The sequence below is a fragment of the Plectropomus leopardus genome, chromosome 18 (genome assembly GCF_026936395.1).
Source record: "Plectropomus leopardus strain MGB_pleo_1.0 chromosome 18, ASM2693639v1, whole genome shotgun sequence".
NCBI classification, from domain to species: Eukaryota; Metazoa; Chordata; class Actinopteri; order Perciformes; family Serranidae; genus Plectropomus; species Plectropomus leopardus.
In genome coordinates, this window is record NC_142193.1 from 23,949,660 (window position 1) to 23,975,850 (window position 26,191).

A 26,191-nucleotide genomic window follows, 5' to 3' on the forward strand; every position below is an offset into this window, starting at 1 on the left:
TATTAACAGCTTTATATACCAAAAAACTAAATAAGTGACATCCAGGTCCCACATTTTCTTTAATACATATCTTTATTCTTTAAGAATAGATTTAACACAGAATAGTTTTAATAACTCTCACCTATATATTAACTTCAGTACATACACAGAAAAAAATATTTTGCAGCTTTCTTTTGGTGTATTCTCAGATGACTTATGTGTTTTCTTTTGTATTCATGCCACTAGATGTTTTGATCACGTCGAGTGACTGTTGGCAGGCTCTCTTTCAGTGGGAGCGCTCAGCCTTTTCCTCTCCATCCTCTGTGTCTCAGCTCTCTCTCTCTCTGCTTCAGCCGCTCTCTGCTGCACTTTGACTCTAGACTTTACCTGCAGAGGAAAACACGAGCTCGTCAGTTGTGAGTTTAAGGATAGTTAAATGCATTGAGGGAGGAGTCCAAGAATAGTTTTGGGACATTTTGAGGAATACGCTAAATTGATTTGTTGCCTAGAGTTAGCCTGATGAGAGGATAGGCACCACTCTTATAAGGCTACATACTGTATCCGACTAGATTGGCTTAGCACAATCAAACACCTTCATGCACTTCTAAAACTAATACCAGTATTTTGCCAGGTGTTTATATGGCTTTTGGTCTGTCGTTTGGTCTGTCGTTTACTATCGTTTTTTATTTAGGCAATAACAAAATACAATCACAAAACTTTTGAGGTGCTTAATTAAGATCAAAATGAAGGTTAAGTTTGAAGATGGGTGTGATACGAACAAGAGGGCCAGGAGTAGGAGGAAAGGAAGTAGGGAAGGAACTATTGGGCTCAGGCCCTGAGGAAGTGCGCAGGTAAGCCAATTTTCTAGTGGAAAAACTCAAAATTACAACTCCCAGTTCTGTCACGTGACACCACTGGGACCAAAAAGACTTTTTTCCATTGACTTACAATAGGACAAGGATGTCTGTAAATCAGTGGATACATTTTTTGAGCGAAAATAACTCTTTTCACTATCAGAATGTAATCTATTCTGTATGATAACATTTGGAAAGTATAGTGGAGCCACAAGATTACATTTTATCCCATTCAAGTAAGTGGAGCCCTAAACTGGAAGTTGGCTGTTTGGCAGGCGTAAGTCTCCAGTACACATACTCTGTGTCCTATAATGTGGAAGATCAAGGTAATTCAGTAATGCAGAAATAGAGCGTTTTTGGCTTCATTCGCCTCTGAGCAACTCATTGGAATGAATGGGCCTCGAATGCTGTCTCTTAATACAGTGGTACCCAACTGGTAAATCCCAAAAGTAGGTCACGGGTTCATTCTGAGTGGATCACAAGTGACATGTGAATGTGTCAAATTTGTAAAAAAAAAAAAAAAAACGCTTTATTTTTAAGTAGAAGTGAATCTCCAGCAGCAAGTTTTTATTTCGAATTGCTGTTTCCCATCACAAGATTTCTAGTTTGTTTAATTCGTACAACATGCAAAAAATTGCTTTTTTTTTTTTACAAGTGGTTATGTGTGGCACAATTTCTTGGCTGGGACCAGTAACTTTCTGAAGTCTCTGCTGGTTGCCTGGTAACTGTTCAAAGATGAGAAATAATCTGATGCACAGCTGTAAAACAGGTTTTTGTTTTTTTATACAAATGAATACATGCAATACATGCATTAACCTATCCATCCACCTGCTTCAAGCATGGATGTCTTCTCAAGGCAAGAAAGCGAACTAGCATATTTCCCAAATTCATATCCTTGTATATTAATTTTAATCAGTTATTGAGCCTATCAACATCAAAGCAGGGGAAATATGCTCAAATACTATATAATATAGATCTTTAAAAAAAGATAAATCTATAGATGGCTGTTTTTTCATGATCACAACAGCAGCTGAGCAAACATGGCCTGTTTAAAAGATCTAATCCTAACATTTTGACCCCGCTGGCAAAATGTTATTTTACACAATGTTAGTTTGATCACAATGCAGCTATTGCAAAGTGAGTGCAGAGTGTGCTAACCGGCATTTCAATAATTCAACTTTAAGAGGATCCAAAAACACCTGTAAGCAATAAACTTAAGAAACATTTTCTGATGATTAACACTAACTATGCAAACAAAATGTACGATGCTGAGACCAATCATCAGATCTGTCCTGACAGTTTATGACAGATGCACAGCCGGCTGAACTGTTTCCAACTACACGAAATGCATCGGTCCGTGGAGATTTGCATGACAGAAATACTCAAAAACAACAACAACAACAAAAACATGCACAATGCAGAGAGCTTCAACCTTTAGCATCAGTCAGGGGAATACCTTGTTTTATTACAGGAGTATGGAGGAGGGGAAACAGGTTTAGACTGGATTGTCAGACAGGGAGAGGTGAAAAAGAGCATCCAAGGAGAGGAAAGTTAGATAAATGTAATCAGAGTAAACAGAGATTAGAGGAAAGAGGGTCATTAAAACTGTCAAGAACCAGAAAACAGGGAGGAGAAGTTAAAATAACAGTTCAAACACATAAAAAGATATTTAATTGGGAGGCATATTATTACTTAATGTTACATTAATCAATTCTAAATGCTTTAAAAATCAATAAAGGTCAGACATTGGTGGCACAACTTCAGTGTTGAAATGTTACAGGAGGATAAAGATGCTCTGTTAAAAAGTATACACGTATATATTAAAAGTAGGTCTTGGATCATGTAAATAATCATGAAAATCATTTCAGCTTTGCCCTCAGTGTGTTGAGGTTAATTAATAATCATAAGTCCTGCCAAAATCCCCTAAAAAATGCAAATACAGTACATGGTGAGGAAATAATTTTAACAAATAAATTTCAAACCTTTTTTAAACATCTAAATAATTGTACACACTAACATCATACTGAACGTGTTCACTTACCTTCCAGATATGTGCGAGCCACAAACTTGAGGACCTCGTCAATGAGGATGACCGGGAAGGAGAGCTTCAGCACCATCATCCACTGATCCACGTTCAAGTGAGTGAGCTTGAAGATCATCTGTGAATGAGAGCAATGTGGTGTTAAAAATGCCAAACTAGATGCACCACTTCCAGTAAGAAACAGCTACATGTTAATTAAACATATTATTAATATTAATTCTGATATGACTGAATACTCTTTTTGATACATCTAAAGAAGAAGAAGAATTTGCATAAATGACTGTTTATTCTAACTAAAGAATTTATTGCAGTTCTAACTATGATCACTATTGATCTTTATCTCGAATGGTGTATACAAAACAAAACAAAGGCCTGCTAATGCTAACAGCATGGCCTACTGGAGACCCTTTTGATGGCTTCTGTGTGAAATAAGGAGCTTCTGTCCCCGAAAGTTATGCATAGCATCTTTGGATATGTCTTCGACACTGACAGCCGGCATTGTTAGTTCAGGCAGCGCTCCGATTGTTTGTCTGAGTGAACTAAGGGAGGCGGGGCTTAGCTATAGGTTAAATATTACAAATCATCAGAGGTCCCCAGGTAATGTTCCTGCGTACCTGCCAACATTGGGCTGTGAAAAAGAGGGCGATGCAGCCCTATATAACCCTACACCACAAATTTATGATACAAATACAAGGGTGCGGAGCGCCTGTATTGGCGCCACCTTGAATGTGAGCTTGAATGTGCGCAGTGTCGACTGACACACAGCACGTCAGGCGATGTCGTTTTGGTTACATATCCTACAGTCTGGACATATCACAGAAACTGTGAAACACCCATTTGAGTCATATCCCTATGAAATCAGTAGATTAGTGGGATATGAATACCAAGTGGGAGCAGGGCAGGAGAAAGGCTCAAAGATAGGGAAACTTTTGTATGAAACTAATCAAGAATGTTCTTTGTTTTTTGATTCTTTGTTCACTGTGGAGACGAGAGAAGAAGAAAAGTTTCTTCATGAATTCAGCAAATACAAATCGTCATTTGGGGGGGTGATGTTTTCCTTTAAATGGCACCTCTGTAAGTCGGTGCGTCATCTGTCAGTATTGAAGCGATGGTAATGTGAGAGAAGATGGAGGTTGTTGGAGAGGCAGTGTGTGTGAGGGAGGAGTCGAGGGAGACGGGTGTTTGCTTTGGTGAAGAGGGCTGTAGTGCAGGAGGCCAGACTCACGGGCAGGGGGTCGACGTAGATGATCATGAAGTGAAGGGACATGGAGAGGCTCATGGCGCCCACCAGCCAGCCGTTGCTCCAGGGGGGCATGCGCACCAGGGACTGGTTCTCAGACAAGCTGGTGGGGGAGGGAGGAGGAGGAGGAAGAGGAAGAGGAGGAGGAGGATTGTGGGGTTGGATGGGGAGGTGGAGGGGTACGTTAATGCAGACTGAATATGTGTGAGGGCATATGAAAGAGTTTCTGTGTGTTGAGATGAATGTAGGAAGATAAATGTGTACCAAAGGATGTGAGGAAAAGGCTTGTGAGCTCTGACATTAAGAGATGAAAACAAACTAAATGTTGAGGAAATCTTCCCTCAGTTATCCCCTTATTATAATCATGGCTGCAACACTGTGCTCTTTATATTTTGCTTGAGTTCTTATGATCCTTGTACTCTCTGTTTTATGGATCTGAGGAAATTACTTCAAGTAAGCAGATGGTCCCATTAAAAAGAAATCTGGAAAGCATTTTAGCTGCAATCACAATGAAATATTCATGAAAAGTATCAAAACCACAGTGTAAAAATACTTCATTAGAAGTAAAAGCCTATGTATTAAAAGTTTTGATAACAAAAGTAACAAATAGAGAATAATGGCCCCTATTAAAGTAATGTTTTCATATTTGTCATTATTAGTTTACTATTTCTGCTGTGTCAAAGTGACACACTTTGCTGATGTTGTTATGGGGAGCTAATTTACTATTTTCCTTTAGAATAGTGTTACGTAGCTTTAAAATACTCAAGAAGTCTTGCATTTAAACTCCCTATTGAAATAAAAATACAGGAGTATTGTTGCCATATCACGCTTAACAGAATACATTGCCAAAATATCCATTTGTGTCTCAGTTTTTCACTGTGTTATGTTGAATTTATGAAGAAAATGTTGCTTTTCTTGCATGCAAAAAAATGGAAAAAATTCTTGATGAATTAAAGTTATAACGGTCCTAGTTTAACAGTTTAACAACAGCAAAATAATATCCAAACATCTGCTTACAAATTCTAGCACAACTTGACCGTTGATATAGTCTTGCTCCTGTTAAACACGGTCCCCTTTGTTAAAATTAATCAAGAATAACTACCTTTTTTGGAATGCTGTTCAATGTGGAGATGTGAGAAAAATGACTTTTTTTTTTAACAAATTCAAAGTAACACAGCATGAGTAACTGATATATCATTATGTGGGTGAAGTATTTCTTTAAAGTGAATGCAAAAGTACTCATTCTGCAGAAAAACTGTGCTACTGAATTGTGGTGAAAAAGAAGTACAAACTGACATCAAGTAAATACTCAACTACAAATACTTCAAATTTGTACTTAGTTACTTTACACCACTGGTTAGAATATTGTCTATTTTCAGTAACAGTGTCAAGGTAAGGGCTTAGTTGGGAGTATGAGATCGAAGTGCAGTCAGACCTGTTGAGAGCGTTGCACATCTCGATGGTGACCAGCACAGACAGAGCCATGGTCATCGGGGGAGCAGCCTCAAACACCTCGCAGTGGATCCCAGCAAAGTCCTCGTTGTCCTCGCTACACTGCATGAAGTGTGACTGATGGAGGAAGATAGAAACATGAAGTCTGGCACGGTCTCTGAGAAGCTACCCCCCCCCCCCCATGAAGCCTGTATGTAAAGACACTTTATGAAAAAGTTTCTTTTTGAAAACTAACCAGCTGGTGGAAGGTGATCAATGGGCCGTCGTCGCAGTACAGGAACCACCATGCAGCTGCTGCAACAGTCGCGGCACCAACATAACCTGCAAGAGATGTTACCGTGTTAAATAATACGTTCAAAATCCCAAATCTTGCATAAACATGCAAATGCTACTTGTATAATCTCTGAATCTGAAGTTTTCTTTTGATGATGAAGAATTCTGTGTTAATTCAGTGCAAAATACCCAGAAGGTGGATGTGTTACAACAGCGACAGCATCATTTAGATGAAACTTACAGATGCTTTTGTAAACATTTCAGTTTCATGAAGCTGTGTAAGTGTTCTTTTAAATGACATGTCAACAAAATTTATTATGGACTCCGTCCCAGTTTACTTCCATTTACACAGCGTACTGCGTGTGACGTCTTGTTGTTCTTCTGGGCATGCGGGCTACAGTGAGGTCATGACCAGTTCACACTGGAGTCTGATATTGGCCACATTTTAAGCAATAATGTAAACTTATTTAACTTAATTAAAAAATCAGATCTAGAAAAAAATCTGCACTAAGGTTTGCAGTGTGAACGCAGTGAGGGTGAGGACATGATGTGTTGTACCTCCGATGGCCAAGTATCTGAAGAAGAGCCAGCCAGAGATGAGGGGCTCTTTGGGTGAGCGGGGGGCTTTGCCCATGATGTCCAGGTCAGGAGGGTTGAAGCCCAGCGCGGTGGCAGGCAGACCGTCAGTCACAAGGTTGACCCACAGCAGCTGGACGGGGATCAGAGCCTCGGGCAGACCCAGGGCAGCTGTCAGGAAGATACTGGAGTGGAAGAGGAAGTACACTGTTATTTCATTAGTTTAAAATACAGTCTATCACCTCACCTCCACCTACATGTACTCACCAGACGACCTCGCCCACGTTGGAGGAGATGAGGTAGCGGATGAACTGCTTCATGTTGTTGTAAATGGCTCTGCCTTCCTCAACAGCGGAAACAATGGAGGAGAAGTTGTCGTCAGCCAGGACCATCTCAGAGGCAGACTTGGCAACGGCAGTGCCAGAGCCCATGGCGATGCCAATCTCCGCCTTCTTCAAGGCGGGGGCATCGTTCACTCCGTCACCAGTCTGAGTGAAGAGCAGAAGCAGACAAGTTATTGTATTTGCCTTTCTGTATTTAGGCTCACTTTGTTTAATTCGATTTGAAAGGGGGCCTATTATGCTCATATTCAGGTTCATACTTGTACATGCTTAAATTGTAAAATAACACGTTTCTTTTCTTCATACTGTCTGTGCTGGAACACCTGTATTCGCCCTCTGTCTAAAACGCCTTGTTTTGTAGTTGGGGAATGACTGTAATGAAATATAGCGTCACTTTGAAGTTGAAAAATTCACCAGTAAAAGTTTCTAAAACCAAAATCTTCAAAACCAGACATGTTCCAGCATGAATATGATCCAAAATCAGGAAGAAATGTACAACATTGGCAGCGGCGCCATTGGGCCTGAGCGTCTAAGGCTTCAGCACCCAGGATCTAAATATATAGGCTATATATTCATCTAAAAAATAAGTACAAGTTCTTCTCACCATGGCAGTAATCTCATCAAAGCCTTGCAGGAACTCAACGATCTTTGACTTGTGGGATGGCTCCACTCTGGCGAAGCAGCAAGCCTTTCGTACAGCGATCTTCTGATCGTAAGGAGGGAGGTCATCAAACTCACGCCCGGTGAAGGCCTTGCCAGTGACATCCTCATCCTCACTGAAGATGCCAATACGACGGCAGATGGCCACAGCTGTGCCTTTGTTGTCACCTGGGAAAGGCAGGATGGAAGATTTTATCATTTTTCTTAAGACTTTTCGGATATGATGAGATTAAAATGGTGGAGACAGTACTGACCGGTGATCATGATGACACGGATGCCGGCAGCCCTGCACAGCTCGATGGAGCTCATGACTTCCTTACGGGGCGGGTCAAGCATGCCAACGCAGCCCACAAAGGTCAAGTCAGTCTGGAGAAAAAAAAGCCAAGTTTAGCATCCTTTGGAGCAAGAAACTACTGCAACATTTCAACAAGTGTTTTAGTAAAAAACACTGCCACCAATGAGATTCTGTACTTTTGTACAATATCACATCTGAAGTGTCTTTTATTTCAGCCTTTATGTTTCTTTATCGCTCACCCACCTCATAGTCTGCAAACTTGCTGGAGTCCTCCAGGTTCATCTCCTCCTTCCTCAGCGGTGTGTCGCAGGTGGCCAGTGCCAGACAGCGGAGGGTATCACGCCCGGTGCCCCACTCCTTGATGACTGACATGATGTGGTCTTTGACTGGGCCAGTCAGCGGCACACGGGTGGTGCCAACACGAACGTACGCACAGCGGTCAATGACGCCTTCTGGGGCACCCTGTTGATGTAAAACATTAGTACCCACACATGGTATACAAATAATAAATGACTTGGCTGACTTGAACTTCATCTAAGCCATTTAATTTCTTTCATTCATGTGGTGTGGTTGTTTTATGATCATGTCAAAATTCAGGGATGGTCGTGTTGGATGGTTGATCGACCACTTTGTTTCAGACTGAAATATTTCAACAACTATGAGATAGATTCCCAGAAATTCTGACCTGGATACTTAAATGTTGTTAATGTTGTTGATTGGAGTTTCATGTAGGAACTATTTTCTTTCTACTAAACTACACCCACCAACTGTATCACTATGCAGAGGGAAGAGTGCATCTACCCATGGACAAGAGGCCCATGACAGCGTGAGATGTAAACATTGATGACGTCCTCCACGGCTGAGCTGTAATGTTAGCTAGCTCAGTGGTGCTGGGTCAGATAGCAGTAGATGCACTCTTTCTGAACAGTATACGACTTTAGTCGGGTAGAAAGAAAATAGTTCCAATGTGAAACTGCTCAGAACAAGGTCTGTGGATTATCTTGAGTAACCGGGTCATGATCTCTAGAAAGAGACATTGTCATTAAGTATTTGTTGGTACTTGGAACACAAGCCAAGTGCCATCTTGTGCCATTATATTCAAGAGAAGAACGACATCTCACGTGGCAACACAAAACAATCGAGATTGATAAATAGCACTGCAGAAAAGAGGCAAAATAAGTATTTTTTGTTTTGGTGTCCCTTTAACTTTTCATCTTGTGCCATTATGAGTTAAAAATTGTGATTTTTATAACAGTATGGATAATGATGTAATGACATTCCCATCAGCCTCAGCCATACTTTGTATTTAGTGCAAATGGCTGCATGCTTACACACTCAAAGATGGTAAACATAGTTTTTTGTCACTCACTTTGACAAACATCTTGTTTCCCACAGGGGCTTTGGCGGACTTGGCTGGAGAGCAGTAAACAGACATGGACTTTCTGTCTCTGGAGAACTCCAGTGTGAACTCCTTCTTCATCAGCTGCTTGATCACCTGTTCAAAGATGAAGGGGAAGAAGGTAAGCTGCAGAATGAGGGTCAAAAATCAAGGTTGGGCTTAGCACGTCTTTGAAGCCACTGTTAATGTTTGTGATTTTTTTGCACTCATTAATCCTGCAATAAGTTTTTTGACCACTTGGGGGCGGTGTAGATTGACATATTATCAGCTTTTAAGTTGATATGGTGAACCTGTGTTCATACTTGTCACTGTGAGCTACCCCTCCTTTGATCCAGTATTTTCCCCACTTTAAGTTTTTGGAATGGATGTAGTCATCAAACATGAATTTCAAACGGCAAGAGCTTAGGGAACACCTTCATCTGTGTGACACCACCGTGTCTTTGTATACAGGATAATACGCTATACACTGTATGGAATTTTTTGTGGACTTACAGCACAGCAAGCGTTTGCCCGTTCCACCTTGGACAGGCCACGCACTTCAGTGTTGAACACATTCATCTTCTCCACCAGACAGGACAGGGCTGTTTCAGTGGCCTCACCCACTTTCTCATAAATACCTTTGGACTGCATCATGGAGAAATAGAAAGAACAAATGTGTTAAAGTGGTAGTGTGTCACGTTTAAAATTATATTTCATGAACACAAAATTCTCGTGAATGCTCTGCAGACCTCGTTGTAGTCCAGAGAAGAGTCATTGCACAGAGCGCAGATGGTGGCCAGCTCGACCAGTCCGTCATACTGGCCGCACTTCAGAGGCATGCCACCCTTCGTACTGGAAGACGTAAATTGACAAAATTATTATGATGTTTATGTGTGTGCATGGTCATATAACATTAACATTAACTCTTTTGACACTTACACCTCTCCCTCTGGGGTGTACTTTGAACCGGAGATGTCAAACTGACTGAGGGAAACATTGTCACCCTCGACTTTATCAATGATGAACATCTGCATTGAGACACACAAAAAAACACATCCGCATTAGATCTGCTCTCCTTTTCTGTTAATTTTGTGGACTAAAAAATGATTGTATTTGTGTGAGCTCACACCTGTGAGTGTAAACCTACCTTAGTGACACACATCTGGTTGGTGGTGAGGGTACCGGTTTTGTCAGAGCAGATGACTGAGGTGCAGCCCAGGGTCTCCACAGAGGGCAGGCTTCTGACGATGGCGTTCTTCTTGGCCATACGGCGTGTTCCCAGAGCCAGGCAGGTGGTGATGACAGCGGGCAGACCTGTGATGGAAAGAGCCAAAGATTAGGCAGATAGATACTGAATGGAAAATAGAGTCATTGGATGGGTTCATCTGCGAAATTTTTTTTTGGTTGGGGTTCAGTGGAAATGTCTTCTTTGCCATAAGCAAAAAGCTGTGATGTAGGTTGGAGCAGCTAGCTAACTGAAAGGGTTGGTTCTGATGTACTAAGTAAGTGTAATACTTTTAACATTGTCATGTTTATTGCAGACCTTTCTCTTGATTAGATTTTAATTTTGCAAGTATTTGCTAGTAATTTAATGCCCATCCTAAGCATAACGTGGGTCACATGGGAAACCGATTTTAGAAGAACTAAGGAAAATAACATTTTGACACCAAAACATAAAAAAATTGAATGTACAGATTTGAATACATAAGAACCACTACTACAGAGCTACAGACTAATGAAGAAAAATATTGACCTGCCATTTAATTTAATTTAAAAACTTCTTAGTCCAAAGAACCAGGTGACAAGAGAGACTGGTATGAATCGTGTTCAAAACCACCTGGACTGTTAACCATCTGCCACCTGGCAGGCTGACAACGGTGGTGGTCCCTACACAGCCCTTAACACATCAGCTGGATCACACCCAATCTAAGGTATTCCTGTTGGAGGGGGCTGCTGCTGTATGCCATTCAGTCGGATCCATGTTCAGATTGTTGGCAAAAATCAGCTGTGACAGTGGTGTGAAGAAGGTCTGGAGAGGGTCCAGTTTAGTGACATTATGGTGGCATCTGTGCTTGCAGATGATGTTGTCCTTTTGGCATCGTCAGACTGTGCTCTGTGATGAGCACTGGCACAGTTTAAAGCTGACTGTGTTGTAACGGGGATGAATGTGAGCACCTAGAATATTCAATCAGTCCCATCGAGGCAGCAAAAGAGTTTCAAGTGTAGAAGTTTGATGCTTTTTAGGGTCCCTAATAACAACTAATGTCAAACCAGTTAGATGTAAAGTCAGCCGAGTGATTTACTGATCAGATGTAGTTCTAAACTTTCGTTGGATTTGTTTATTGGCCAAAAGAATCATGTCAAGAACCAAAAGGATTATTTGGCTTCCTGTCTGTGATAAAGAGCTGCTTCTCCAAGTTAAGAAAAGCCAGATAAGCTGATTGAACCACCTGCTGATGATGCTCCTTTATGAGGGTATCAGAAAAAGCAGACTGGGCAGAGATCCCAGGCCAGATCAGGACACATGGGAGTACATCTCCCAGCTGGCTGGAAGGTTTAGAAGTAAATCCTAAAGAAAGAAAGATAACTGGGCTGTTTTGCCTGCCTTCACCTGCCACCAAAAATGAAGTTGGATTTATTTGTATATACTTCAAAACAGAAAACCACCAAATAACAACCAGGATCAACAAAACTGGACATTAATTCATACCTTGAGCGGAAATCAACATAACAAAGTCCAAGAATACCCTGCTGATTTTACTTTGTGCTCCTCTAACATTGTTGGAAGAAAAGATTAAAATCGATGCAGCAGAACTACAGATATCGTCTTTTTAACTCAACACATTCTTTATCCTTTTAAAACATGGCGCCTACATTACCTACAATGCAATTTGACTGGTGACAGTTTAGTTGTTATGATAATTCTGAATACGTCACCGCTTTCGTGGTGCTTTCAGTGTAAGATGGTGACACCAAAAGCCACCTTTTGTATCTGTACGATACTTCACCTGAAAATGGATCCGGACTGAACCGGTTGCAGTGTTATTATACACTGTCGGATGTTTGGACATTTGGAAATTTGGATTGTCAGACAGCACCTGCCAACAAACCCTGTATGTGTGATGTTTTATTCTACATACCACATAGTACCATATGCCCTTTTGCCTAAACCTAACCATCAGTGAAAGCATGTGCGTTTGTTGATGTCCCTGTGTTGGTTGCCATGTGTTTTTGTTGCGTAAACACGACCATGTGCAGCGTAATCCCACCATGTCCTTGTGTTGACATCACGGTAGCGGCATCCCAGAGCATAAATAGCAGACACAGAAGGATATCTTACTCCAAATATGTAGACATGTAAGTCCACTGCAAAGCGGCAATATGTGACTACTTGAGATGAAAATGTGTTGTTTTATGCTCATAGATGTATAAAAAGAACTGGATACAGCGTTGGAGGTGGGGCCTCGTTCATTCATATGAAAGATGATCAGTGGTGCATTTAAAAATGCAGTACTCTACAATACTGTATGAAATTACCTTCTGCATGAAATTCCTTCCATTGATTGAAATATATCTCTTTTCCAATGTAAGACCATGAGGAAAAAATCTTTTTGGGCCCTGTGGTATCACATGATGGAACCAGACGTTGTAATTCCATGTTTGATCACTTTGTAAAACTGTCTTCAAAGTTTGGGGCTGTTCTTTGGGGCTTGGTTGTACTAATAGCAGCTAATGCGGCCTTGAGCAGAGACAAGGAGAGGGCAACCGAGGTCTGGTAAACTTTCTAAGTCCACAGATTTTTTTCATTGTCAAGCTTGCAGTCTTCAGACTCATCTGACAAAAGTGACATTATTTAGGGCAATGCATCAGATTTGTGCTGCTACTTCTCGAGCCATTAAAAAACTTGAGATGTAACTTCTTAAACAAATGCAGTTTTACTCAAAAAAGACCTATAAGCAGACTTCAATCAGCAAAATTGATGGAGTTCCCCCATGATAAGCTGCATGGTAATATAGTAATGATAAATCATAAGCCAGTTTTTAATGGAGCGTCACATCAATGAGCTACGCGGGATGAATCTTAGATATGATAATCTTCTTGGACAACGAAGTGGAAGTTAATCTCAGGGGTTTACCTTCAGGGATGGCAGCCACAGCCAGAGCCACAGCAATCTTGAAATAGTAGATGGCACCGCGGAACCAGGAGCCTCCGTGGACGGGGTCGTTGAAATGGCCAATGTTGATTATCCACACAGCGACACAGATGAGGGAGATGACCTGGAGGACAGGCAGTCAGACAGATGTGTAAGGCATTGGTTGTAGCATCTTTTATGTCCAAATTAAGTAATTTCAAACAGTATTAGCTCTCATTTTTAGGATGTGAATAAATAAAAATTGTCACTATGGTGACAGATTCGTCTATCTGCCTCCAAACCTTGGAGAGCTGCTCCCCGAACTCGTCCAGTTTCTGCTGCAGAGGGGTCTTCTCCTGCTCAGTTGCAGCCATCTGGTCACGAATTTTACCAATCTCAGTGGAGACGCCAGTTGCAACAGCAATACCAATGGCTTTTCCAGCAGCGATGTTGGTGCCCTGAATAAAGTTTTAAGAGAGAAAATCAAAAGGTTAGTTGATCCATCTGGATAAGGAGACTGAGACTGAATATTTCTAACTATTGGATGGATTTCCATTAAATTTTGTACAGAAGTTCATATTCCCCAGAGGATGAATGCCACTGAAGTGTGTGATTGCCTGACTTTTCATGTTCAGGTTCAGATTTGTGGTTTTTTAGTGAAATGCTGGATGAATTGCCATGAAACTGGTTCAGACATTCATGTATGGGTGGACTTTTAATGGGCAAGGGGTCACATTTTGAAAAAGTGGATGTTGCATTATGGAACTAGGAAAGCAGAGAACTGCTGTGCTTGCAATTTTCTATCTTTTTTTTTAGATAAAGACTTAATTATTTTGTTATTTGGAGATAGCAAAGCTTGTTTTCTTGTGATGAAGAGTCAATTTATGTCACTTCTCAAGAAAAACAAAAGGCAGACTTTTCGAGATAACCAGATAATTTATCTTATAAAAATGACTTTTGTTTTCTCAAGATCACAGGGAAATTATGGCAAACTTGAAAATAAGTTTTTGGTTCACATGAGATTTCCACCTTCAAGATCACTGTCATGACTGTTGAGAAGGATTCATAATGAAACAGTTAGTTGAGGCATAAATGTTTTTCTCTTTTTTTCCTCTGCAGTTACGTCATTTGACCAGACAATCTCATTCTAGTTGCCAGAAGTTGAATGATAAACATTAGAATTGATAAGGGAGAAATTACCTTTTGTTTTTAATGTGTTGACTATCTTGCTTTCTTGAGACAACAAAACAATTAACTCATGATCTCAATAAAAGAGAGCAGGACTCACGGAGAACAGCATGTTCTTCTTGTCCTGGTTGACGGCTCGGGGGTCTGGGACGGGATCAGTGTGCTTGATCACACTGACGGACTCACCTATAGGACACATGTTTTGGTTGGTCAGGTAAGGAAGCAGACATTAAAACAACTTAATGTCTGTTTGTATCGTTAACACCTACCAGTAAGAATGGACTGGTCCACACGCAGGGTTGTAGATTTGATGGAGATTATCCTGATGTCAGCTGGCACTTTGTCACCAACTAAACACACACACACAGAAATGCACAAAAGAGATCATTATTTAACCCTTTGATACCTAAGGGTTGAGCAACTTCATAAAAAATGGCTCAAAAATTTGCAAAAAGTTAGACAAATATAACCTGAAAATAAACTAAGAAAAACAAGAGGATGAGTTAAAGAAAGTGCTAAAAAATACATATATAGACATTTCTGTGACAATATTTTAAATATACAACTATGGCAATTATATATACAGTTTTTTTTTATCAAATAATGTTTTGAGTTCATTTTTTGATCACTTTTTACAGATATTTTTTGGAATTTGAAGGCCATTTCTTTCTCCCCCCCATGTTTTGGAGAGAAATCAAACCAATTTTTTCAATCTCAGTGTCAAATGCTTGTGAAAGGCGTCTGAACGCAGCACAAGAAAACTGATGTGAATCAAAGTGCTAAAGGGTTAATCAGCCTCTGAGTTTAAATGATGAAGTTAAGCAAGCCTTGGATTGCCTAGGATTATAGTACAAACAGCTTCATATTAATCTGACTGCAGCATTGCAGCAGGATGGACAGACGGAGGGAGGGAGCGGGGGGGTGTGGGGTTGATTGACTGGTTTTAGCACTCTGGATGGATCGTTTTGTTGTTGAAAACTGATACCACAGTCCGAGACAGAGAGAGAGGGAGACCTTGGGGAGATCATGAAATGAAAAGAACAGGTGTACGGCAAACAGAGAGAGAGGGAGAGACAGAGGAGCGAGTTCAGCCGTCGATATTAAGTGTATTTATACTCAAGCTTGTTTTTTTTTCTTCCTGCAGCAAGTTCCTTCAGTTTCCCTCCACCCCCTTTTTTTCCTGTGACTGCCTTATAAGGACCTGTGTTCAATCTCAAGGACAACAGGAGACACACACACACGTACATGTGACTCTTGATGTGTATGAGTGAACGAGTTGAGCAACTTGAGTTTTTCTTTATGTGAAATCAGGAGTCAAACAAATAGAGTTTAAAATCATCTCAAGCTTGGAGTCAAAAGATTATCATTGTATTCTGAAGTGACAGTGAGCTTGTAAAACACTTGCTGTCTCGATCCAAGGTTGAGAAGTCCTTGATAAGCCACAGAGATGAGCCCTGGCTTAGTGATTAGTATGTGCTGCATGTGCTCTAAATATTATTACAGTATATTCTTAGTATGTAGAATCCACTATAGCATGGTTTGACTTTGACTTATAAACTGAAGCAATCTTTTGCAACATCAGGAGACTTTTTTCTTTGCTGACGACTTCATCATTTATACATTTAAAGTTCACACTGTCAGCTGCTGCTTCTTTTGCTTTCTCATCTCCTGAGTGGAAAAGCGTATCCACAGAGACCAGCTGCTTCATTTTTAACATCAACAAATATTTGTTACTTTGAAACCAGTAGAAGACTGGTCCCAGCTACATTTTCATCAGTTTTTGATTATAGTGATCTGTTGCACATGAATGCATCTGCATATTGCTTGCACACATGAAATACTGCATACTATAGTGCACTGAGATTTGTTACAAATTTGAAAGCCCTCCCTCATCACTGTACTCTTTCCTCCAGGGCTGGTTGGCCATCTTTGAGCTTTCGTAAGCTCAGTTATTGATATTTGTTCATTTATAAAGCCACATGAATTAAAGAGAGGTCAGACTATAGTCTGAGATCTCAGTTCAGCTGGCACTGACTGTCAATATGGCACCATAAAGACTGTGGACTTTTACATTGGACAGACGTTAAATTTTGGTTGAAATGAAAATGCACAAAATATGCATTCTTCAAATGTATAGTTTCAAGAATTGGAGACGCTTTCTCCCCTCCTGTATCAAGCCCTATTCTGTGGGGTTGGTCATGTTGACCTTGACCAATAACCTTGTGCGGCTAAAGTTTGCATATTTGTAGACGTTACTGCACTAAAACGGCAGGATTTCCCGTGCACTGTCCGTCACCAAGTAGAGATACTCTGTGACCTTGATGATCACTGCTGCAGCCAAACTACAATTCCTCTGATTGTTCCTTGAGTGTTTTATGAGTGTTTCATGTGCAGGCACTGAAATCCTTCCAGTTTTGGGAATCTTACCGGAAACCTCCACCACATCACCAGGAACAATCTCCCTGGCCTTGATTCTCTGCACGCTCTTCCTGTCCGCCCGGTAAACTTTTCCCATCTCAGGCTCGTACTCCTTCAGAGCCTCTATGGCACTCTCTGCGTTGCGCTCCTGTTGCAGAAATACACAGAACAAAACATAAAATATGATTTTTCGTGAGTAAAAGAACCATTTCTTTTTCAAACAAAGGTTTAGTTCTCTCAAACTTTGTTCACTTTGTCTGGTGTGACAAGATGCTGATTAAACACAAAGGTGAGCCTTGAGACGTTCACAAAAAAAAGAACCACTCTAAAATGTGCAGTTTAATCACACAACACAATATTGCAAGTTTTGAGGGAGTGCACTCTTGGCAGAGGTGTTGCCATCCTAGTGAGTCAGCCCAGAACGTCTACATCCAGCTTTTTCGCCTGCAAGATGGTCTGAGACCAGCCACTAAAATGAGCCTCCCTGAATTAGTTTCTTACAGTTTGTGCAGAAATTCTTTGGTTGTCCAAACCGAGCTATACCTCATGTTCACACTGAACTTGGAAAACACAGCTTCAGATACTCTGCTGCGTAGAAATGAATGAGCTAAACATTCTTTTTATTCTATTTAAGCATTTTAACTTACGTATTTCCAATCACACGGTGGCTTTCTTAGGTGCAAATATGTAAATCTTGCGTCTGCCTTTGTTTGAACTTGTTTGAGAAAATTAATACAATAAGCTCTTAAAAAAACCCAGAAATATTTAATTTTGGCATAAAAGTGTATGTTTACTTTAGGACCACAATGTTCATAATAAGTTGTATTTAAAAAATAAATTTGGGGGCTTTTAAAAACATTTTTCTCAGCCATATATTTGCAGTTTTCCCTCATTGTTTAGTATTGCTTTTTATTTCCCTTTTCTGATTTTTTTGGTTGAAAGTCACATTTCTCCGGGGTTGAATGGAGGGTTGTTCACTTCTTACACAGGCTGTGGAGCGTGTGGCTCCTCAGTGAGAGTTGAGAGCAGCTTGGTGCATTTCTCCTCTGGGTCAGTCGGGATGTGACGACGCCCTTTCTGAGGCTTTAAGAGAGAACATTCTGAGCTGTTGTCGACCTAACACACACCTCGTTTTAGCAGACATTATCAGCCGGAAACCCTGCTCTCCAGACCCCTTTTGAAGCTTTGCTGTCTTTTGTTTCCCTGGTTGAGGGAGACTTTAACACTCTGAAACCTGTTGGAGGGAATATTAACTAAACACCAGGTTTCCTTCATCAAAGCAGATCTTAGTGCTGTTTGTGCAAAAGCTTTTCCCCATCCAACAATATCCTGCATGCCCCCAGGCTTTATTTTAATTTTTATTTCTTTTAATTGAAAACCCCCTCTATGCATATTTGTTTATCAAAGAGGCATTTGTTTATTACTGAAGGAGCATTTTTTGTTATAAAGGCACTTGTGAGATTTGTTTGCTCAGACTTCTTCCCCATCAGCTCAAATATGAGGAATCAGTACTGCCGCAGAGTATGTTATGGCAGATGTGGTTGACCATCTTATCAGCCCAAAAACATGTCAAAACAAATTCAAGTAGTAAAGACTTTAAAGTCATTTTGTACACACATCTGAAAGAAGAACAAAGACAATAATTCACTTATGGTAGAAAAAACACAAAAAGAAGTCATGATTATTTTGACATTAAAAAAGGTTGGAAATACCACCTATATAATGAGAATGAAGATGTAGGGATTTATTTATTTATTTTTTTATATTTGGGGTCGACACATGTTAAGCTGGGCTCAACGAATGCTTCCTGCATTCTGATGATTTTCTATGCACGAATTTATGATGAAAATGTCATTCTCCCTGCTTCAACTGTGCACAGTTGACTTATCTTTCTGTTTTATGGCAGATGCTGACTACATTTACATGAGCACTAATACTCCACTAGCTGGCACCAGATTTTAGTTGTAATGACAATCAGGTTGATGATATTTTAAATGTCTAACAATGTTAGAATTGCACATTGTGTGGACATTTTTATGAGATGACAACCTAAAATCAACAAATATCAAGGTTAACTGTTGATGTTGGCACTAGACGTGCTGACACTGAATTTTGATCATCAGAAGTCACAACCTAAAATAAACCAAATGTCAACATCTAACAACTTAAGTGGCCAGCTTGGATCATTTGGAATATGATAATTATTCAAATGTGATCTGTTGTAAGGTTGGAGGTAGCATACTCCTGCAGAAAGTTAACCTCAAATGAGCTGTCATATGTCATAGTAGCGTTAGAAGTGGAAATAAAAGAACGCAAAAAGATGCATGGGGTGCTGAAAATCCATATTATCAATCACTCAACCCCAAATAAAAGAAAATGGGCCTCATAAACTGTTCAGAAAGAAAATCTTCTTAAAACCCACTTAAGAGATTCTAATATTCACCAATATTTTCTTGTCATAATGAGGATGAAAACCAGAATTTTTTGTGCATGTAAATGTAGTTAAGCTTTGCATCCGTGAGATGCATTGTCACAGTTCGTCGAAATAGAAATCCTCTTTCACTTTCATGATATTATTGGGAGACAAATGCACATGCTCTAAATATTGATGGGGAAAATGTCCTATGTGCCCCCTCCAAAATCTTTGACTGGGTGTGTGTTTGCAGTGTGAAGTGTGTGTCTGCTGAACAGGCTGATGTTCAGTCCAGTCTGTGATTTCTTCCAAGGCTGCCCTCGACCGCCTCAAAGTGTAAAGCCCAACTTATGCCAGCCGCCCTCCCTCCCTCCATCCTCCCCCATACCCCCCATGTGTGAATCCTTGTGCATAGTTTCCAAATGACTGCCGCAGGGTTGATATGAACCCTCCATCACACACACACACACACACACACACACACACACACAAACACACACACACACCAGGCCTGTGGTAACCCGATCGTCCCTCTGTATTTTTACTGTGGATTGCACAGTGTGGACTGTAACAAAGCAGACTGCAGTTTGAACCTTCAAGGGTCCCAGTCCCCCTCCTCCCCTCCATTCGCCCCCGCTGGCTTAACCTTTCGCCTTTTCACCTCCGGCTGACGTCATGCTGCTCGTTCTGGACTCCCTCGAACTCTCAAGCTCTTGTGTGCTCGCAGTAAAGGACACGAGCCGCGACCTGAACAGCCCGTCCATCGTGTGTGATTTATTGTGTGTGACTGTTACTAAGTATAAGAGTCTATTTAGGTGTGTGTAAAAGACAGCGTTCAGGGGCAGGTATGTGTCCTTGTGATTGTTCCCGTGTGTGTGTGTGTGTGTTCACTGACCTGCCACACTCCAACAACAGCATTGGCGATGAGGATGAGGAGGATGACGAAGGGCTCGACAAAAGCAGTGACAGTCTCCTCGCCTTCCTCAAACCAAGCCAGCACCTGAGAGAGAGAGAGCACTTATCAGAATGCAAATTTTAATGAAATAATATGATTTATCGCTACTTTATGTGGTTTATGATTTCTGTGAAGTGTGATGACAGAGAGCCACTGTGAACACGGGTGTTTTCACTCTCAAATTTTAGACTTCCATTTTTTTTCCCCCTTAATTACTCCTTATGTTGAAATAAAAATAAATGATAAACAGCAGTGCACACAACTCCAAAAATCTTAAGATAATTCATCAGGCAAAAATTCCAAACCCTTCTCTGGTTTCCGCCACAGATTTTGGGTTCATCACCATATCATTGCCTAAATTTATGCACACTCTGCCAACAAATTAAGAGCTGCCTCAGGCTGTGTGTACACACAAATGAAGGCCTGACTGTCTTTAAAACATGCAAACACATCTTTGAAACAAATGCATAGTACAACAAAACTGCAATAATTAGTCTTGGTTTGCATCAATAACAAAAAATGTTCATTTTCCAATGTATTGAATAACTATGAAAGTGGCATCCTTTCATCTTCAATTATTGCTGTAATTCAAATATTTAATAAGAAAAACTGAGTGAGCCGGCCCTTCCTTACAATGGAATATATATGAGAATGTCCATATTAAAATACAAAAGTTTTGGTTTTTATTGGCTTTGTCTATAATGACCTTCCAACCTCACCAATTTCTAGCGCCATGACACTGTAAGGAATCATGGCTTCCACTTCATACACTATTTTTTCAACCTTAGTCATGAAATTCTTTTGTGTTTTTGCTTCACGGGCCATGATTTTTTTAGAACAACTTGATACACCTCCCAGCAAATTTATTTCTGTATATAGAAAAATGGGGGTGTGGCAGTATGCTGATTGCAAATAGCAAGCATGCATCTTTCAGTTTAGAGCTTTGATTCACCAACACACACATTGTGGTGTCACACTTATTTTGTGGGCAAAGTGAGAACATTTCACATGCACATATTAGTGAATGAGGTCCAGTGTTGGACTCTGGGAACCTGAGATGGGCTCAGTTTGATGTTGTGGATTTTGGGGGTGTATAGCCAATAGCAGCAGTATTTCTTAATCATGGTATGGTAGATGCTTTATGCATCTCTTTGTGTAAAGAGAGAAAAAAAATCATCCCTCTGTGCTCGTTAATTTCTTCAGTGCGTATCGTATCGTATCGTATCGCATCGCATCGCATCGTATCGTATCGTATCGTATCGTATCGTATCGCATCGCATCGCATCGCATCGTATTGTATTGTATCGTATCGTATCGATCCACTGGTGGGCCTGTCAGGGTTGAAGATGAATCAGTAGATAATGATACTGACTTTCATTTCGAGTCAAATGCGTTGTTATTGTGGGGGATGCTGCTTGGTACAACAAGTGTCTTTAAGTTAGTTGTGCACCTGTTGCTCAGGGTGACAGTATTATCTTTTACTGCTGCTCAGCATTAAACAGAAACATAAAACAGTCCTGGTGAGCGGCTATTTATGAGCATTATGAACCACCGCTGGATCAAATGTCATTTGTCATTGTCGTCTCTTATGTCATCCTATGTGTGAAATCTTTCCTGGACATGTGACTCTATTCCAAACCTATAGTCTCACACGTGTTGCGTCCCTGTGAGCGCGAGTCTGTTTCGGAAAGCCTTCGTGTTGACATTGACACAGATTAGTTGCAGGCCAGCAGAGCACAGAGCTAAAGAGAGGAGAGGAAAGCCATCCTTCTTCTGTAGCATTTTAACTTTTTCCCATCATAACAAGCTGCCGTGTTTTTCTCAATCGCCTCTCACATCTTTTCTCACCCCTTTTCCAAAAATAGTCTATTGCTCTCCAGTCTGTCTTCACCCTGCCTCTCTTCAAAGACAAAATCGATCTCCAGGATAAGCGTCAGAGGCTGTCAACACACTGCGGCGGCACGACATTCCTGTGTATATGAATAGGAGGGCCGTGTATTTGCAGTATTTAGTGTTCTCTCTTTTAGAAACCATATACGACTCTGAATCTATTGCTCTCGTTTGTCATTGTAACAAACAATGCCATTGTGCAACCCAATCCATGACTACCCCCTCCTCACCCTCCTGTGTGTCTCTCACTCTCTCCTGCTGCTGCAAGCCATCCCTCGTTCCTTCCATCCCTGACCTTTGTGCAAGGATACAGTTTCTCGTCCTGGCTTGAGACTTTCTTAAAATAAAGCTCCTGCCATGCATATGTGCACACATACACACACAGACACGCACACACTCTTTGTCTTTATCTTGCTCTCTGTATTCCACACACACACACGCAGCCGTCAGGCCTTCTAAGGCCATAGTGACAGCTGTGCAGGGAGGCCAGAGGGCAGAGATCGAGGATTAAGACAATGTGTCCAGCCTTCTCTCCTCCACAAAACTGTTTCGGAGAGAGCTGCAGGGGCGGGGAGGAGGGAGAGAGAGGGATTCCTTGTGTAAATGAGAGTGAGGACATGGGTCCAAATGTAATTTAATAACTCAGCGATGTACACGCTGTGTTTGTCCGCCCGCGTGTATGAGCGTGTGTATAATCACAATGAAAACAGTCGAGGGGGTCAGAGAAGATGCAGCTCGCTTTCTCACGTCACTGTCAGGCTCTTTATTGTCTCTCAGTGCCAATTTTGCTCCTTTTTATTACTTTATCAAATTAGTTTCAGTTCTGTTTGAGAGGCGCTCTATCGACATCATGTCACATTTAGATGCAAGTAATGACCTTGTTTGCACTGACTTTCAGCGACTAATTCTTGACTTTGTCGCCTCTTGAGCAGCTCTTCCAGGATCAGTATGGAGGGGCTTGTTATGGGTGGGTGGGAACACGGCCATTATCACGCTTTAATGGCTGATACCACCTCTTAATTGCTTCAACATGCTAAATGCAGCGTTTTAATGGGTGTAAATTCTGCTGAAATGTCAAATGTATCATCTTGCCAAAAATTCTCAGGCTTCAGTTTCTACTATAATATAATCTAATGATCTAATGGATAAATCCAATTTTGTGGCAGATTGGAAAATTAGGCAGCAGTTTGGTGTAAAAATGGTGTAGAAATAATGAATTATTTGAAATAAACACAACTATTACAAACTGGTCAGCAAGAGGTCTGAACTTTGATATGACAGTTTTGAGAAAATACAAATTTTTCTTTTATTATCGTGGCTTTTTTTTTTTTTTTTAAATTGCTTTGCCAAACACTTATATTTACGAAAGGACATCCATCTATTATTTGGACTCAGTAACTGGGACTTTTTCAGGACTAAATATAAGTAAAATAAATAGGAAAAGAACTACATCTGTGATCTAATATTTAACACCTTTATCCAAATTGGGACAAACACCTATCTTTGCACCGTGACATCTTGATGGTCATATTCCTAAACCTTTTGCAGACTCCCTGCATGTACGTACTGCAGCATGTAAATACAAACACATCTGATCATGTGAAGGGAAAAGTGAACAAACTCACAAAAGAGATGCAGGCGGCCAGCAGTAAGATTCTGACCAACAGGTCTTCAAACTGTTCCACCACCAACTCCCAGATTGTCTTTCCTGGTAAAGAAAATCAAACGCGGTCTTCAAATGTGTGTGATCACTTGTGTATGTCCTTGTTTATGTCAACATATGTTCACCTTGTAGATGGCTTAACAGTTATCTAATGTCAGTAAGATCAAAAAAACAAGTGCATTCACATGCATTGCTCTACCAACAAGGGTTAATAAGTAGAAGAGACACTGAATGTGATGTAACCAGGAAGACAAATTTGTTAAGTGATGATTAATTTGACTTAAGTAACCTCACATAAAGCTCTTTTTTGAATACCTGCCTCCTAAATTATCTGTATTGTTTTCTAAAGTTAATGTATCTGACTGCTAGCCGTAAAACAATCCATGATAAATGATAAAAAAAAACAAAAAACAAACATTTGTAGAAGCCATATGTGCAACATCTCCTAAACCAGAGGAACTGAATGGCCCTGATTGACTAATCTCTTAAGTTGTGTAGACGTATTTTTAGTTGTTTGCGTCACAGTAACTTTCTCTAAACCTGTGGCACACTGCTGAGACTGAACACAGAGGCAGGTGTTAGTGAAACTAATGTGTGACTTGTCATCACAGGAAGTGAGACAAACGTGTGTCCAGTCCAGGTGGCACAAAGTTAAAAGATGCTCTCTGATCACTGACACTTGGCTCAAACATGAATAGTAATGAAGCAGGTGGACTCACCCTCCTCCGCTGGCAGCTCTGTGAGTGAAAAGAGACAAAAAAATAGTATTAAAGCACAGCGACACATTTACTGAATACATTTTAATGTTTGCAATGAAAAATTTCAATGAGGACAAATTTTTTTTGACACATTTATGCAGACAAACTAAACATCACATGTCAGAAACCAGTGTTACACTGAGTACATCCGGCTGATGGGCAAGCTTCCCTTTGTGCACCATTTCGTGTAAATATCATCTTTTTTTTTCTTTTCATTGCACTGCACCCTGGACAGCTTTTGACTTTTATTTTCTCTTATTTTACTGCTCTGTATACACTTCAAACCACCATACCCACCAATGCTCAAGCATGTTCTCAGTAAAATTCACACGATGATGCATTAAGGTGACCTGCTCTACCACGACTAGACATGGCACCCCAACTGCAGGCCGACATTGGCAGCGTGAGATCTTTTGATCATTTCCCCCCATATCCCCTTTACAGTTAGCCATCATTAATCACTCTGTTATTCTGGTTTACTGTAACGTTCATCTGTCAGATGAGATACTTGAACACTAATAGTATCACTGCAGCCTGGTGATCACAATTTCATGCAGCAATAAGACAGTAAAAAGCAAAACTTGTTTTTGTTAAAAATAAGCTTAATAATTGCACTGGGCATGATTAATTAACAATGGCGAGTTTAAAACTCAAGTTTGAAAAACAAATTGTGATTTTAAAAGAGGTAAAATGGCCTGCAGGTGTTTTCTTGAATGCCAGGATGAAGACTAATTTGAGTCAATCTAGCAAACAAAATCTCAACTCAAGGTAAACTTTTAGGAGCTTTCAGCTGCATTTCTTGGCCTTCCTCGGCAGTTAGTTTGCTCAACACCATCCGCTGACAGATGCAGTTAGTAAATTGACCTTGAGTTGTTTCCAAAGTCATGAATGGACTTTTAACTTGAATTCACACACAGACAATCTTCAATCAAAACTAAAGTCAGCGATTGTCAGAAACCTGAAACTCTGATGCACCTGCTCCACAAACATCAACCCCCCCTTTGTTTCCTGTAATTAGACCATCATCAAAAACATCCCACACTCTGCCAGATCGCATCAGTCATCTACTTCTCCTCCTTCTCTGCTTCAGTGTCATTTTATCTGTCTAAACCTCTCAGATACACTGTGATTCTGCCTCTGTGCCTTCGACTCTTTCATCTGAGCTAAATCCAATGAAATGATTCATCCTCAGATTCACCAGTCACTTCATTCATCTCTACTCTTTCTCTGCACGCTCCAATACTCCATCCAACTGTTTCCTCCATCCATCCACCCATCTCTCTCCCTCACCGTTGAAGCCATACTTGTCCAGGTTCTTCTTGACCTGCTCAGGCGAGAGGCCGATTTCTTCGGTGACGCCAAAGTAGGACAGGACGTCTGGGGTCTCTTTCATGTGTGCGTTCTCCATCCTCGCTGAAACGGAGAGGCTTTAGGAACAGAAGGGACAGAAGACACACAAACAATTCAAAATCAAGTCTGAGCGGCCTAAAAGTTAAAACAAGCGAAGCTCAAATGTTCACCCACCACTTTCTTGAAGTGTGGGATTGGGATTAAAAACTGGCAACCCCCCTTCTGTTCACACTGGCTCTCTCTCTACCCCCTCTCTCTCTCTCTCTCTCTCTCTCGCTCCGGGCTGTCGCTCTCCTCTCGGAGCCCTGGACTGACAGAAAGTGCAACCTGGCAAA

At 40.8% G+C, this 26,191-nt stretch overlaps 1 protein-coding gene across 2 annotated transcripts; it reads right to left on the reverse strand.

Moving 5' to 3' along the window:
* Positions 1-53: 53 nt before the first annotated feature.
* Positions 54-26,191, reverse strand: atp2a1 (ATPase sarcoplasmic/endoplasmic reticulum Ca2+ transporting 1). Of its 2 annotated transcripts, XM_042505135.2 has the most exons (26): positions 26,031-26,191; positions 25,797-25,933; positions 24,468-24,485; positions 23,711-23,793; positions 20,136-20,240; positions 16,837-16,975; positions 14,679-14,759; positions 14,510-14,595; positions 13,524-13,679; positions 13,225-13,366; positions 10,237-10,403; positions 10,029-10,117; positions 9,839-9,941; positions 9,603-9,734; positions 9,081-9,206; positions 7,955-8,173; positions 7,671-7,782; positions 7,361-7,584; positions 6,683-6,903; positions 6,398-6,600; positions 5,802-5,887; positions 5,550-5,683; positions 4,100-4,217; positions 2,875-2,992; positions 2,290-2,333; positions 54-366 (listed from the first exon to the last, which is right to left on the reverse strand). In XM_042505135.2, exons 2-25 carry the CDS (start codon positions 25,912-25,914, stop codon positions 2,329-2,331), a joined length of 2,985 nt encoding a protein of 994 aa, XP_042361069.1. In that variant the 5' UTR covers positions 25,915-25,933; positions 26,031-26,191; the 3' UTR covers positions 54-366; positions 2,290-2,328. The 2 variants fall into 2 exon arrangements, with proteins under 2 accessions (XP_042361069.1, XP_042361068.1); XM_042505134.2 differs by lacking the exon at positions 2,290-2,333.